This window comes from Camarhynchus parvulus, chromosome 6, assembly GCF_901933205.1.
Source record: "Camarhynchus parvulus chromosome 6, STF_HiC, whole genome shotgun sequence".
Classification (NCBI taxonomy): Eukaryota; Metazoa; Chordata; class Aves; order Passeriformes; family Thraupidae; genus Camarhynchus; species Camarhynchus parvulus.
In genome coordinates this window covers 29930076-29944223 of record NC_044576.1, presented here as the reverse complement: position 1 = coordinate 29944223, position 14148 = coordinate 29930076, and the positions used below count along the sequence as shown (strand labels likewise).

Genomic DNA, 14148 nt, shown 5'->3' with positions numbered 1-14148 from the left:
TTGTAAGGCCTCCTTGCATCTGTGAAGCAGCTTGGTTCTGGTAACTGGCCAGCAAGAGGCATTTCTGTGCAAAGAGCAGAGAGAGGGTGTGGGCAAGAGAAAGCCTTGCACCAGGGCACAGGGCAGAGCACAGAGCCTGGGCAGGTGCCCACCCCACCTCTCCAGCTGCACCACTCCAGTATCATGAATTTTCCTGAGTATGAAGAGGGGTACTTTATAGCTTTGACAATGCCAAAGTTGGAATTTTGAAACATGCCTTGTTTTTATTTATGATTTCAAGAAGAACACAGAGCTCTCTGAGTAATCTCTTTTTCTTGCTTCAGACCTTCCTGACCTCCCAGATAAATCTCACCCAGTGCCCAGCGGTACCAAGCCTCTTTTCAAACAAACAATGCTGAAATATGTGAAGGGCAGCTGAGGAGAAGCTGTGATTTTGTTTATCATACCACTGTGGGCTTTCCCTGCCAATCAGCAGAAGGTTTCCAATGCTGGAGCAGCATGGTCAAGGGCATTGTCTATTTATTTTTGAAAATAGGTTCTGAATCCTGTAAGAATCATTCCCTTGAAGAACTCAGCCTTCATCAGTTATTTCATCTTCTGCTCAGCAGTTATTAGTCCCACTTAAAACTCTCACTGGGGGCCAGTGATAAGAATCTTATGTGCAAATTGGGAAATTGTTGTCTCTGAATGAGAAAATGGGAGACGTCCCAAGGACTCTGAGAACACCAGTCCAGTTCTTGGGGTCCTCTGTGATTCAGGGCAATCTGAGGAAGCTTTCCTCCCCTCCCAGGCATCAGCTGTCATTCCTGTTTTCAGGCTTCTGGTTCCTCAGGATCAAGGCTGGCTTCCCATGCATGGCCAGCACTTCCAAGGGTTCATGACTGGAATGTCCAGGAGGAATAAAACTCCCTGGTGGACACACTGACACATAAATGTACTTCCCAAAGGCTCAGCTTCCCATTTGTAAATTAGCCTTGCCCAAACATACTGAAACATAAACTGCTGGCACTGTGCCCATGCTCAAAAGGCAATTGTTTGGCTGTGCAGGACAGCCTAAACAACTCAATTAATCACTTTGGACAAGGCTTTACCATGTATTTGTGCAATGCCTGGGACAATGTGAGTTTGATGCTGACTGGAGCTTCCAGGCATGGCTATGATATAAATTTAAAAAATTACATACTTAAAAAATATTTATATAAACAAAAAAGTTATATAAATATATATAAATAATATATATATAAAATAAAAATATAAATACATAATATAAATTATGAAACAGAAATGAATAAAAATGAATAATACATATATAGAAATAATTTGAGGAGAACCAGCAGCTTTTTACATTTGCTTTCCACGAACAACCAACCCATTGACCTTTACTAACATGCTGCAGTTGAGAGATGTAGCACAAGTGCCATGTTTGACAAGGGAATTCTGAATGAGATAAATCTGACTCTGAGCCTGGTTGTTCTCCCAGGTCACGTCTGCAGCGTGCGTCAGCAGCGGCCCAGGAGATGGGGATGCATTTTCCAAAGCTGTGATTTACTCAGGAGCATTTTGTTTAAAGAAAATGAAATTAAGTCTGAAGAAGAAGTGTTTTGTGATGAATTATTCGCCTTGAGAAGGCAGTGGCATTTAGCTGCTATTTTTTATTGACCTATATAGCACTTCTCACGGGTCCCACAACACGCTGCGCTGTTACAAATGAGGGGTCTCTGCAGATGCTCCTGACATACTGCTAGAAAATGTCACCTACATGGATGTAGTATCATTCATCACTAAAATGAATGTGCCATCTGAGGTGTAAAGTAGCAGCTCTTTTAAGAGTAGCATGAAAACTCCTGCTTAAGGAAGTAGGTGCCATTTCTCTCAGAGCCACGCGCTATTTTATGTGGCCGGATCTGATTTGTTCTATTAGAAAATGGAATTAGTATGGCATTTTACCAACCATGTTATGAATGCACCAGTCATTTTTTTCAATAAAATATGATTGTGAAACACTACACTACCTCCTAAAATGTTTGAAAATGTGGTAGGAGGTTTTCTAAGGGAAAAGGAAGCCAGACACTTCACTTATGATTTGATTTTTCAATTGATGTTAGACATTTAGTACCATTTTGTTCCTTGGGGAAAGAAAAAACTTCTTTCTTGGGTGAGCACCAACTAAATCAGCATGTTATCTGTCTGCCCTCTGTGTGCCAGCTAGCAAGATCTAAGGCAACCAAGTGTCAGTTTGTTAGAGATCTCCAAGGAACAACAATATTGCAATTTCTAAGCATACAAGCGCATGCATCATATGTAGTACACCCAGGCATATAAAATGATTTAAAGTGTGGCTTGGCTTTTAAAAATAGCATCTTATTGTCTATTAATCATTGTCCTTGGAAGTTCTTTCATCAATTTACAGGCCCTCTTCTGCTGTGAATGCCGGCAATGATGATTTCACAAGCGGGGATGATGAAGACAAACAAGAACCGTTGTTTACAACTACAGTGGCTGTTGATTAAAAAAAAAAAATCCTCGTGGAGTCACAAGAACTCTGTCTGCACTCTGCTTGCTTATCCAGCCTGCCCTGGAAAAGTGCTTGTGTAGAGCTGGAAGCCAAAGTGGAAGCTGAGAACGTGGGATCTGCCCTCCTGGAACTGGCGGCGCCGGGCAGCGCTGTGCCCGCTGGCTGCACCCAGGGAGGGTGGGATGCTGCCAGCAGGATGCCTCTGTGGTGTGCCTGGGAATGGGCCCCCTTCCATGGCTGGCACGCCAGGATCACCAGGATGCCATCCAGCTAATCACACTCACACCAGTGGAAATCCATGCCCTCTGTCTCAGACACCCTCTTGGGACTGCTTGCCCTCTGCAATAGAAGTTCTCCCACACCTGATGTGCTGCAGCCCCTTGTGCATCATAATCTAACTAATTAAAATAGAGGCTTGGATGGAATGATCTCTATTTCATCCCAACTAGGAACTCAACTCCTAAATGAAATCCCTTTAAAGGAACTTCCATCATTTTCTTACGTTGCCCAGGGCACACTGAGGTAGGGTTTGGGGATAATTTAGACAGGATGTATTTAGGGAAGCAACTACTTCCTTCCATGATTACTGTATCATGCTGGATTCATACAGGGCTCTGCAAAATTTCAGCCAAAGCACTCAGGCATCTCAGCTGTGCACAATAAGAAGGGAGGAAGCAGACAATCCTTTCCCACCCAGAAAAGACATCCTGAGACTCTAGAGAGTGCTTACCTGTACACAGTATTTTCTCTGTGAAGGTCTTCCAAGCCACAAAGAATCTCTGCTGCATAAAACAAAGCTCTTTCCTCCTCGAAGCCTGGGTTTCCCATGTTGTAGATATGAAACTTCAGGTCACCTCCATTCATTATGGTCAGAACTAAACACAGTGCGTCCTTTGTTTCATAGGCATAGGCTAAATTGACCTAGAAAAACATTTGCAGCACAGTTGTGACAGTTCAGATGGCTGCTAAGAAGGAAGTGCTAGCTCTTCATTAAAGATTTTCTCCAGAAAATGAAAAAAAATACATTGACTGAATTTGGTATGGGCTTTCTTACAATGGCTAACATGTATTTTAAAAGTATGGAAAAATCAGGTGATAGGATTCTACAGATTAATTTGTGGAATCCAGCCCATTTATCACCAGAAACCCTCAAGGCTCAGATGGCTTCAGAGGCTGGACAAACATACTAATTCCAGGCATATTTTCCCATGTATGAGAAATCTTAGTAATCAAGGGAATCTACACCTCCTGCTGCCCTGTTTTGCATCTCAGTGAGTTCCCTGGAAGGCCCAGATATCCCAGTCCTGGGGTGATCAAATGGACCATCACAGAGATGTGAAGGTCAGCACCATCCCTGCGGGCTCTGGTGGGTGCCCAAGGAAAAATCAGACCAGCCAAAATCTACCCATCACTTTTAAATACATGCCATCCTCTGGCAGAGGCAGGTAAACATGTAAGGAAACACCTTGCCTCTGTTGTATACACAGTGTTTCCTGAAATAAGTATAAAGAACATGACAGATGCTGAGATAACACCTTTTTCCTTTTTCAAAATAATCTAAGGCAAGTTTTAAAGGAGGCACAAGAGCTGGTGTGACTCAGGAGAGCCCTGCATCAGGCCAACCAGCTCCACCTCACTGCTCAGATGCTTCTGCAAGCCAGTCTCATCTGATCTGATTGGGTTGGATCTCCCTCAGTCTCCTCCAAGCACCTCTCTCCCAGACCCTGGGAATTCAGGTGATCACACTGGATAAGAACAGCTCATCCTGATGCAAGCCAAGGCTGTGAAACACATCCTGCTCCCACGGCAGGCACAGGCCCCTTCCCTGCTGCACTTCTCATGGACCAGAGACTAAAATGAGACTCTGCAAAGGTACCCAGAGCAGGGCTAAGGTGAAAAGCAAAGGGATTCAGCTCCTGGCACCTCTCCAGGAGCAGGAGATGGAGGAGGCGCTGGATTCAACCAGAGCAGGTGAGCAGGGAACCATGGAGCTCAAGCAATACTCACTACAAACTGACTATTGACTTTCTCTAAAATCTGCTTCTCATTGAGTGCCATGGATTCGCCTTTCCTCTTCTTGATCCTCTTCTTCTCTAGCCTCTTGCAGGCGTACATCTTCCCCGTGGCCCGCACTTGGCAGGCGCAGACCTGCGAACGGAGCACAACAATTGTGGGTGACTCAAAGCAAACCCAGCTGTGTCTGGGCTGCGCTTCACTCCTCACATCTCCTCTGCTTCAGTCCTTTTAAGGCCAGAGATGGAGGCTCAGTGAGCCAGGCCTAGGCGGGGGCAGCTGGGGGATCAACTGCTGTTTCCAAACCTGCTGTGGAATATTGGTTTAATTAGTTCACTTTCCTCCGCCTGCTTCCTCTCCCACCTCCTTTTGTCTGTGCAGATTTTAATCTCTCAGTCTGCACCTCCCCTGCCTCTGCTGCCACCTCCAGACACGAGGAAAATACAAATAAGGGTGTGACCCCCAATTCCACCGTGAACACAACAGCTGAACACAAAATAACTCTCCAAAGTGTCCTTTTGAGATTACGGTGTCATGAGGGGTTAAGTAGAGCTGTCAGCAATTAATGTAAATCAGCCCCTGTCACATCAGGCTCCTGTACCTGCAGTGTCTAAAAAGTAAGAAACACTCTTAACAGAAAATTTCAGAATTACTCACCTCCCCAAAGCCGCCTTTCCCCAGCACCCTGTACTGCCTAAATGTGTTTTTTGTTACTGGTTGCCTGGAAGAAAAACAAATAAATAAATAAACCCCCCACCACACTATGTTTAATGCACTGTCTGTGATTTATTTATTTCAGAGCATACTTCTGAAAAGCAAAATAGATAAATATTATATAATCCCATTATTTCAAGGTAATTGTATTATATAATATAATATATAATTACATAATTACATTACTTCAATACTATGTATGGCTTGAACTTTTCAATTCCAACATATTAAGTTGTAATAAAATACAACACATTAGTGAGTCATCAGTATAATTTCTGCTAGCATCTTAGGACCAAGGAGGGTTCTGAATCTCCATTATACAGCTTTGGCCTTTGTTAAGCAAAGAGGAAGCCTGAGATCCTCCAGTAAGATTCCCATTAATTCCCATGACATATAGGGTGGGCTAACACATTGCTTTGCTTGGCCAGCAAGATGGGAAAAAGAGATCCAAAATTCAAACCACCAGAAAATACTTCTGTTGTGTTAAACAAAACATGAAACTCATGAATGAAAGGCAGAAACAATCCTGGGAGCAGGAGGATTTGTGTGACATTCGCAGGCTGGGAGAGCAGGATGACAAGATCCAAGCCAGTCCATTCCCTCTGGGCTACCTGCTTCCTGGGGGAGCACCAAGGGCAAGCAGGGATCAAGAGCAAAATTAAGGTTAAATAAGTCTGTCCTTGAGGGCAGAGTGCTCCCTTGACATCACTTGACATGATCCCTACACCACCTCCCAGGCTTCCCACAAAATCTGCCCCAAAAATCTCCACCAGAACTGCTCCAACTCTGCACCAAACTTTTACTTTGCTCCTGTAGAAGTTTTATAACATGACAGAGGAAGAATTCCAGGGAGATCCTATTTTGTTTCCAGCACCAAGGTTTCACAGGGATCCCAGCAGTGGACATGAACATCGCTGCTCTCCTTGCTCCCCTCTGGCAGGCAGCCAGCCTGCAGAGGGAGCACAGGAACGTGGCTGTCCCCACCACAGGGATGATGAGGCTGATGACAATGAAGAATAAATGCTGAACTGAATCCCTTCATTAATGCCCTTTATTGTTTTCCAAACTAGGGGGAAAATAGTATGCAGACAGTAAAAAACTAGAAGAGGAAGAGATGTTATTTTCAGTATTCTGTGAGGCTGCTGCAAATGCTTTTAAGGTTAAAAGCATCAATTTGTGGTGATAGCTACATGTTCAGCAATGTCCCTGGAAAAAATGGACTCTGTGACTACTCCTTTGGAGCTGTTGATCACTCCATGCTACTAACATCTCTTTGCTAATCCTAAAAACAATTCTCCCAGCTTCTTAAGCCAGGCATATCCAATAGCTCGTCACACTTGTTGGAGGAATGGAAAAAAAAATCCTCAAAGCATTGCAGAAAATTCCTTATCCCTAATGTGAAAACAGATAGGAAATAGCCTGGCTAGAGATGAATCATCCGATGTTTTTTTAATTGAAATGGAAGAGTAAATGCTGGCCTCAGTAAAGATGGCATGTGGAGCATGTCTTGGCATGAAATGGCTCTTCCCTGTGCCCACCCCTCCTGAGCAGCAGCTTTGTAGCTTTCCAGGGAGAGGAACTGGCAGAGCTGCTTTGATCTGGAGGCGTCCTGCTGCCACACAGCGCTCACGGATCCGGCGCTGGCTCACCCGCCGTAATTAATGCCATTTGTGCAAAATGGGGCTTCTCCCAGCCCAAGGTCACTGTCACCCAGCAGTGACCGTCTGTGCAGCGCTCCCTGACAGGGGAAAGGCACTTTCCTTGCAAATTAATACCCACCAAGGCTGCCTGGTTATTAAATGTGCTCAGGAATGTCCAGCCAATAAATACAGTGAGAGGACCTATACGCCACATTTTCCCTCTCTTTAGAGTGATTTAGTAACAGTGACAACTGGTCCAGACAAAAAGTCACCACATTCAGAGGGCAGCTAAACAGAAAGACAGCTGAAGTTGCTGAATGTACATTAATCATACCTAATATGTTTAATGTACCTAAGCCCATTAAATGGTGCAACACGTGAGCTGTAGAAGCAAACATTATCTCAACAGTCAGATTTTGAGCATATTCGACAGACTTTGCATGCAAAGTAAAAATAAACATTTTTATTTATTTTTATTTTTAAAAAAAGTCTTGTGACACTTACCTTTCCAACCACTTCCACTGGAGGAACCTGTCGAAGTACATGCTGTTTAGGTACTCTTGGAATGGTTCCCCACTGAGGTGGTCAAGGACAGATCTATCTCAGATGAAAAGGATATATAAGCATTTTATAATCCTGAACTTTGAGCAAAAGAGAAATAAAACAAGAGGAGAAAAGTCCAGAAGGCAGGATTATGTTATTTCTACTTTATTTTGTACTTTATTTTGCTCGCTGTTTCAACATAGAAACAAAGTGATGTGCTTGATGTATTTCATAACAGGAGGCCTCATACAAGCTGAATACTGGTGATGCTTGCAGAAAATTATCAGGGCAACTCCCACTGGCTTTAATGGACTTTCACAGAGGTTGTTAGCCACCACAGAGTGAATGTCTTTGCCTCTGTTAGTAAACTGAAACAACATGCTCAGGAACTGAGCTCCTAAACTTTGAGAGATGTTTACATCTGGATAGAAAATTCCTGGCTGAAGCCCATTTTTATCAAAAAGAGACATCTGAGGCATCATTTTGAGCAAAAAGATCAGTTTCAATTCCTGCTATATAGAAGAATTAGTACACGTGACTGAAGTCAAAGGGGATTTCCTAACAGATTTGTGCTTTGTACAGTAAAATAGAGGAAAGAAAAGTCTGAACAGGCATGTGGATTTGCTTCTGGACCAAGAAAAGAATTTTGGGGCTCACGCAGTGGATGGAGCCTTTTACATAATGGAAAGAATACAGGAATAAAAAGGTCAGTCTGCAAATGTGAGAAGAAAGTCTGTTGCTTGTGGCAGGCAGCAAACAGCCAGAGAGCATCAGGCATCCCATCAGAAAGGCCAAAGGCTAGGAACTAAGAAAACATGGGCTGAGCTGGGAGCTGTCTAAAATGAAGGTGGTCAGGTTGTTTAACAACTGCTGGTGCTGGCTCTTGCTTTGCTTACTGGGGCTCCTGCAGCCACCTCTGCTGGCAGCACTGGCAGGACACAAGCTGGGTTTGGGTGAAAAGTGCCCAAAGAAATGAGCATTTCTGTCTGGGTGTGTATAGACACATTTGTATCTGTGTCTGAGGGCATTCAGACACATCACAAGATCTTGCTGGAAGGAGGAAATCCTCTCTGAATGACTGCTCTAGTCTGGGGATGGATAGTCTGTGTCTTACCCTGGGGCAGTTCTCTGAGCAAACAAGTCACCATAAGTAATGTGTCTCCTCAGTTCAGTTCCTCCCCGTTCATGAGCTAGTATTTTTGGAATTTCTCAGCTGTTACAATGCTATTATTTTTTGTAATTCTTGCACTATCAATTTGGAGAAGGCGGGTGATTGCACATATTCAGTATGCACAAGTCAAATTGTTGCTGTCTTCATTAGCTTTGACTGGACACAGATCATAACAGTTTCCCTTAATGGATTTAAGATTACAAAATGAAATTAAAAGTAAGTCTTAATTTACTTTAACAAATGTCCAAATTCAACATCAGAATTCTAGGTGATGTTGGAGGAGGGCAGGAGCAGACAGTCAAAATATTAAAGCTAAAAGCAGAAGTTACATGCATGCACTTTTCTTGCAGACTGATTTTTATCTATGAAGAAGTGAATGGAACTCATCCCATCCCTGCTCCTTCAGGACAGCAGGCTTCATATTTGTATGTATGCCTCCCTTTCCTGGTCTGGCTGTGAACCCTTCCAAAAGTAACATCATTCAGCACCAGTAAATACCAACAGCAATTTTTTAAAACTTCCTTTTGACCTCATTTTAATCCGTGTGAGATGATCAGCATATTTATTAACAAGGTCCCAAACCTGGCTCATTCCTGAGTTTCAGCTGGGATGAAGGAAGGAGCCTGCATTAAGTGGTGCCCAATGCTCACCCTTTCCATTCAGTTAATTAAAAGCTGCACGTATTTTAAAAGAACAATAGCTGCCTTTCAGCACTTGTTTGCTTTTTAGTTCCCCTCTTTGGCAACAACAAAGTGCATTTTAGAGGGAACTGTCAGCTTTCAAACCCATTTGAGAGCTGGAAACAGGCACCAGGGGGGTTTGTGTGCAGCACAGCTCTGCCTTTGTCGCTGGGACTGGCACCCACAACTGGTGCAAGTCACAGAGCATCTCTACAGGACACCATGGAGGGAAACTGCCTGTGCTACAAGGGAAGGCCAGAAATAACCCACAGCTCCTACCAACTCAAAGAATAACTGGAACCAGAAAAGGTCAATGAAATGAGTCAAAACAATGAATGACAGCGGAGCAAATTTTACAAATCCCCATTACATCACCCAGGGAAAACAAACCGCGCTCAGCCAGCAACCACACGGGCCCGCGTGCCACGAGCCCTCCTTTCATATTTCTATTGGTTTATGATCTACTGGTGTGCATGCACTCAGGGCAGGGTTTGCAAAGGCAGATTGCATACCTGGAGCTTTAGCACAAAATGGCACAAATGGCTGCAGAAACTGATAAGCCTTTTCCCAGACAAAGGGGGAAATAATGCACGTTGGTTTGAACGCCATGGGCAGACAAAAAGCATTAAAAAAGCCCCGTTCTCCTGGTGAAGATTTTCTGGAAAAGCCATGCAGAGCAAGTTTGCACATTCCTCTGTCTAAATGGACTGTATAGCCACTTAATTTTTATTCACTTTGAAACAGAGATGTTTTCTTTGGATACATTATCATTGTAGCTCTTTTCACACAGCATGAAATCCACGGCTGGCTTACTTGGCTGGAACACTCTGTCAAATACCTGAAACAGTAAGCGCCTGTGTGCATGGTATATAATGGCATGGAAATATTTATTACATTTTGTTCAGATGAAATGACTTCACCGCTTGTCAGCCCTGCCTCAAGGAGTGTGAGCAAAGATGTGAGCCTCAGGTTCAGGCTGGAATGTCCCTACCTGCCACATTCCTCACGAGCTGCTGGCTGCAGCCCTGGCATCTTGGGGTGTCGTGTGATACTTACTTTGTACAGGGAGAGAACAGCTCCTTGCAGGGGCTGTTTTCCAGTCTCTCCTCTGTCTGCTGGATAAGTTCTTGACTGACTTCGGGAACATAGGCTGGAGACTGGGGAGAGAAGAGAGGGGCACATTAACTCTCCGAGAGGTGCAGATTCTGCTCTCCCAACGTGTGAGAGGCACATTCATTATTTATGCCCCCGAGCTGCTTCCATTCAATTCCAGCGGTTGTGTAAAAGCAAAGGAGCTTTGCGTCAAAGAGCAGTAAAATAGGATACCGTGGCAACTCGCTCCACATTCCACTCTATCCTCACATTGCTTTTCTGCCTTCTCCGGTGCTTTCACCTCCTTGCCCAGCCTCATGAATATGCAGGACCCACTCCTTGCCAATTCTTTGAACTGCTCCCTTGCATCCCATGAAAAATGTGCTGGCCTGAGCTGTGTACAGCCCATTCTATTAAACAAAAGAGAATTTGCCCAGTATTTTCACTTCATGGGTGATTCATTGTGCTGTCTGAAAAATCCATCTTTTTTGTTTTTTTCTTCTTCTTTTTTTTTTTACCAGCAAAGCAAAACAAGAGCAGAGTATTGGTACTTATTGATATAGATCTACATCCTTCTATACATAAAAAAGATGTTCACAAAAGTATCTGGACACCTTAATTCATCCTTAGACAAAAATAATGCAGCAGCTTTAAAAGAATAATTTCAGAAAGGAACTTAGCCAACCAACCACATATACTCTTTTCATCCTCTCCTCCCTTTGGAGAGAATGTGTATTCAACCCTGCAAACCTTACCAAAGAGAGGTCTCTTGCAATATGCCTTGATGGTTAACCAGTTTAGGACTTTTGGGACTAATTACCTAAAAAGACAGTTTTTTAGGCAGTCCACATCCTTACACATTGACTGTATACTGTAATTATATTACAAGGTGTATATTTGTGTATGTGTGCACCTACTTATAGGCATTTCTCCCATGTACATGAAAGTCCCTTTATATAACCAATTGGATTTGGGTATTTTCAATAAACTCAGCCATAGATGGTAAAATCCTCTCTCCTTGCAGAAGCCTTAATGCTCACTAAGGTCCCCCAGTAAGTCCATGCCCACAGCCACCAGATGTGCTGAGTGGGTGGGGCACAGAGCATCATCCCTCATTCCTGGCCAGATGTTCTCATTAACTCACCCCTAGTCAGAGATATCTTGGCAAGCCCTGAAATGCATTGCAGGCAGAGTTCAAAAACACTGGGAATGAGGACAGAGGAAGGGGCAGAGGTGGAGCCACAGAAAATCTCCAGCATGCTGAAAGCTGAATTAAGTCTTTTATCTTTTCCTTCCCACTGCTGAAATGTGAATATGATCCTGGTTGTGACATGAAAAAGTAAGTTTGTTCCACTTGAATGTTTTTAAATAGGAACATGGTTTACAGAACTGTCTGTGCACACTGTGCAATGCACTCTCACTGCCCAGCCTTGACTGACAATCTGCAGAACGTGCTGGGGACACCTCTGACCTCACTGAAATGTTTCCTCATTCCCCCAGTATATTCCTCCATCTCCTCAGCAAAAGATATCTAGGCAACACTCACTTTTAATCACAGACAGAGTAGATTACTAATAATTAAGAAATCTCATCGTTTTTTGAGAGGTAGATCAGCCCCTCATGTTAACATCTAAAAGGTAAAATAAGACAAAGCCAGATTCTGTCAGCTTGATTGACCACTGAGGTAACTACACATGCCCACAACAAAATCTAAGTCCCAGTTTTGGTTCAAGAGAGTAAGTAGAGGTAAGAGGGAAGCAATGAAAGTACAAAAAAACCTCCTGTTTTCCAGTCCTACAGCACCAAAACTACTGGGGGAGAGACAGGGAAGCAGATTAAACCAAAAGCTTTTAAAGCAATATTCAGATATGAACAAAAGCCTAATGATTAGCAGTTTTTCAGTTGATTTTGGCTAGAAACCAGATGAATGAATACCTTTAATTTACAATTTATGCACTCAGTGGATACACATTTGCACACACATGCTCGCTGGTGGCCCAAAGTTGGTGGATGTGTGAATCCAGTGGTCCAAGCCCTGGTTCAAGATGATCATCTCCCTGATTTACAGGGAACAGAAACACCCTTGAACTCCACAGTTTTGGGGCTGCTGTGGACCAGGAGTGTTTTTGATGTGAATGGAGCAGCAGTTCAGTAAAATCTGTACCGAGGCCTCTAACTGAAGTTACTACTGAGTACATCTGGAACTTGTTCTGCCTTTAGAGGTCAAAACAGGAATCCAAAAGCTAAGTACTAAACTGGATAATTAGTCATTTAGACCAAGTGACCTGATTCTTACTCATGCCAGGCAACTTCATCTCCCATTGGGAATTAATTTCCCAGCGGAAGGTAAACTGCCTTGAGGTTAGCGTTGAAGATCATGCCCATGACACATTACTCGAGTACTAATCCCATCAAACTTTGTCTGAGATCAAAGTACACTTAAAAATAAATTATAAGCATCAGCTAACTTTTATTCATAAAAAGGAAATTAAATTCTTGTAGTGAAAGGGGGGAAGAATGAGCAAAAGAAATAGTAAGTAAGACAATGTGGGAAGTATTTACAAATGACACAAACTGTGATTCCTCTCTCCAAGTTTGTGGGAGAAACAGTCACCACTTGGTTTTTCAAAACCACTCATTGCTGACCTCTGAGTCTTTATTTCCTCTGCACAAACTTGAGCAAGGTAACAATATCAAGGTAGGCAAAGACATGAACACACTGGAATCCCATGGATGCACTAAAGCCTTCGAGTACAGTGCAAACACTTCCCTAGACCACTCCATTTTCTATAATAAGGAATAGAGGTTGTTTTTTTTCCAAAGCCTGATCATTTCCAAAGCTTCTGTAGACCCACCAAAGCATCTTGTGATGTTCTACAGCCCTTCACAGAGTTCAGGGCACCGCATGCCTGGGAAGAACATACCCAATCCTTCCCAACTCTGCCTGCAGCTCCAGGGAGCCTTTGTAGGATCCTTCCTGAGAATCTCCTTGAGACTTCCCAGTTCCCACTGCTCTCATTAAACAGCCATGGCTGCCACTTTCCCTGTGTGAATGCTGCGCATACCCACAGCCTTCAGAAGTTTAAACAAAGCCAGAAACAATTACAACCCAAAACCCAACCCACCTACCTACTTCTGCTCCCCTGGAGAACCATAAGGTAGCACAGGTTATGCGTGCAAGGAAGCCTTTGGATCCCAAGAGTGAAAGCTTCCAAAGGTAACACTGTGGCCATTTACAGATGAAAAAGTTGCTCCTTCCCGGGAGAGGTGCAGAAGATTTCTGCAGCCACAATGAAATGGTTATTAACACCATTCTCCTGCTGCACTATGGGCAATGGCTGTAAAAGCAAATTTGGCTTTTACAAGGGAACAGAGACATGTTTTCCAGCATATTAAATGTCCTGTGGCAGCTAGGAGAGCCATACACCGTGATTAAGACCATTACATCTGAGCTTGTGACAAAGAATATTCTGCTAACTCTTGAGAAACACCTGCAGAAACCAGTTACACCTTCTTGCATTCAAAACAGAACACTGGGGAGTTACAAGTATAGTTCCATATTTCCCCTAATGGCTCTTCTGTTTCCTGAAGGCAAAGAAGGAGATTCTTGATCTCACTTACAATAATGTAATCAGAAATTATGCCAGTCAAACCAACTGATTAACACTAGGGTAAAGCTGATGGAAATGAAACCAGATTCATGGCAGCACAAGATGTGCTGAAGTTGATCCTACAATGAAAATTTCTCTCATTACATTATCCTTATTGATCAGACCTTTT

The 14148-nt window shown here is 43.3% G+C and overlaps 1 protein-coding gene across 3 annotated transcripts in view; it reads right to left on the bottom strand.

The window, feature by feature from the left end:
• GRK5 (G protein-coupled receptor kinase 5) overlaps positions 1–14148 on the bottom strand; it is a 153248-nt gene that overhangs the window by 22424 nt on the left and 116676 nt on the right. For 2 of the 3 annotated variants that reach the window (XR_004060824.1, XM_030950760.1), the window contains exons 5-9: positions 10333–10433; positions 7387–7479; positions 5186–5249; positions 4523–4663; positions 3246–3436 (exon numbers count right to left, since the gene is read on the bottom strand). Coding sequence is in view for 2 of the 3 variants with exons in the window: in XM_030950760.1 (XP_030806620.1) it covers positions 3246–3436; positions 4523–4663; positions 5186–5249; positions 7387–7479; positions 10333–10433 (590 nt within the window). In the remaining variant the exon portion in view is untranslated. Of the gene's footprint in view, positions 1–3245; positions 3437–4522; positions 4664–5185; positions 5250–7386; positions 7484–10332; positions 10434–14148 lie in introns of all 3 variants that reach the window. The other variant, XM_030950761.1, reaches the window with a different exon arrangement.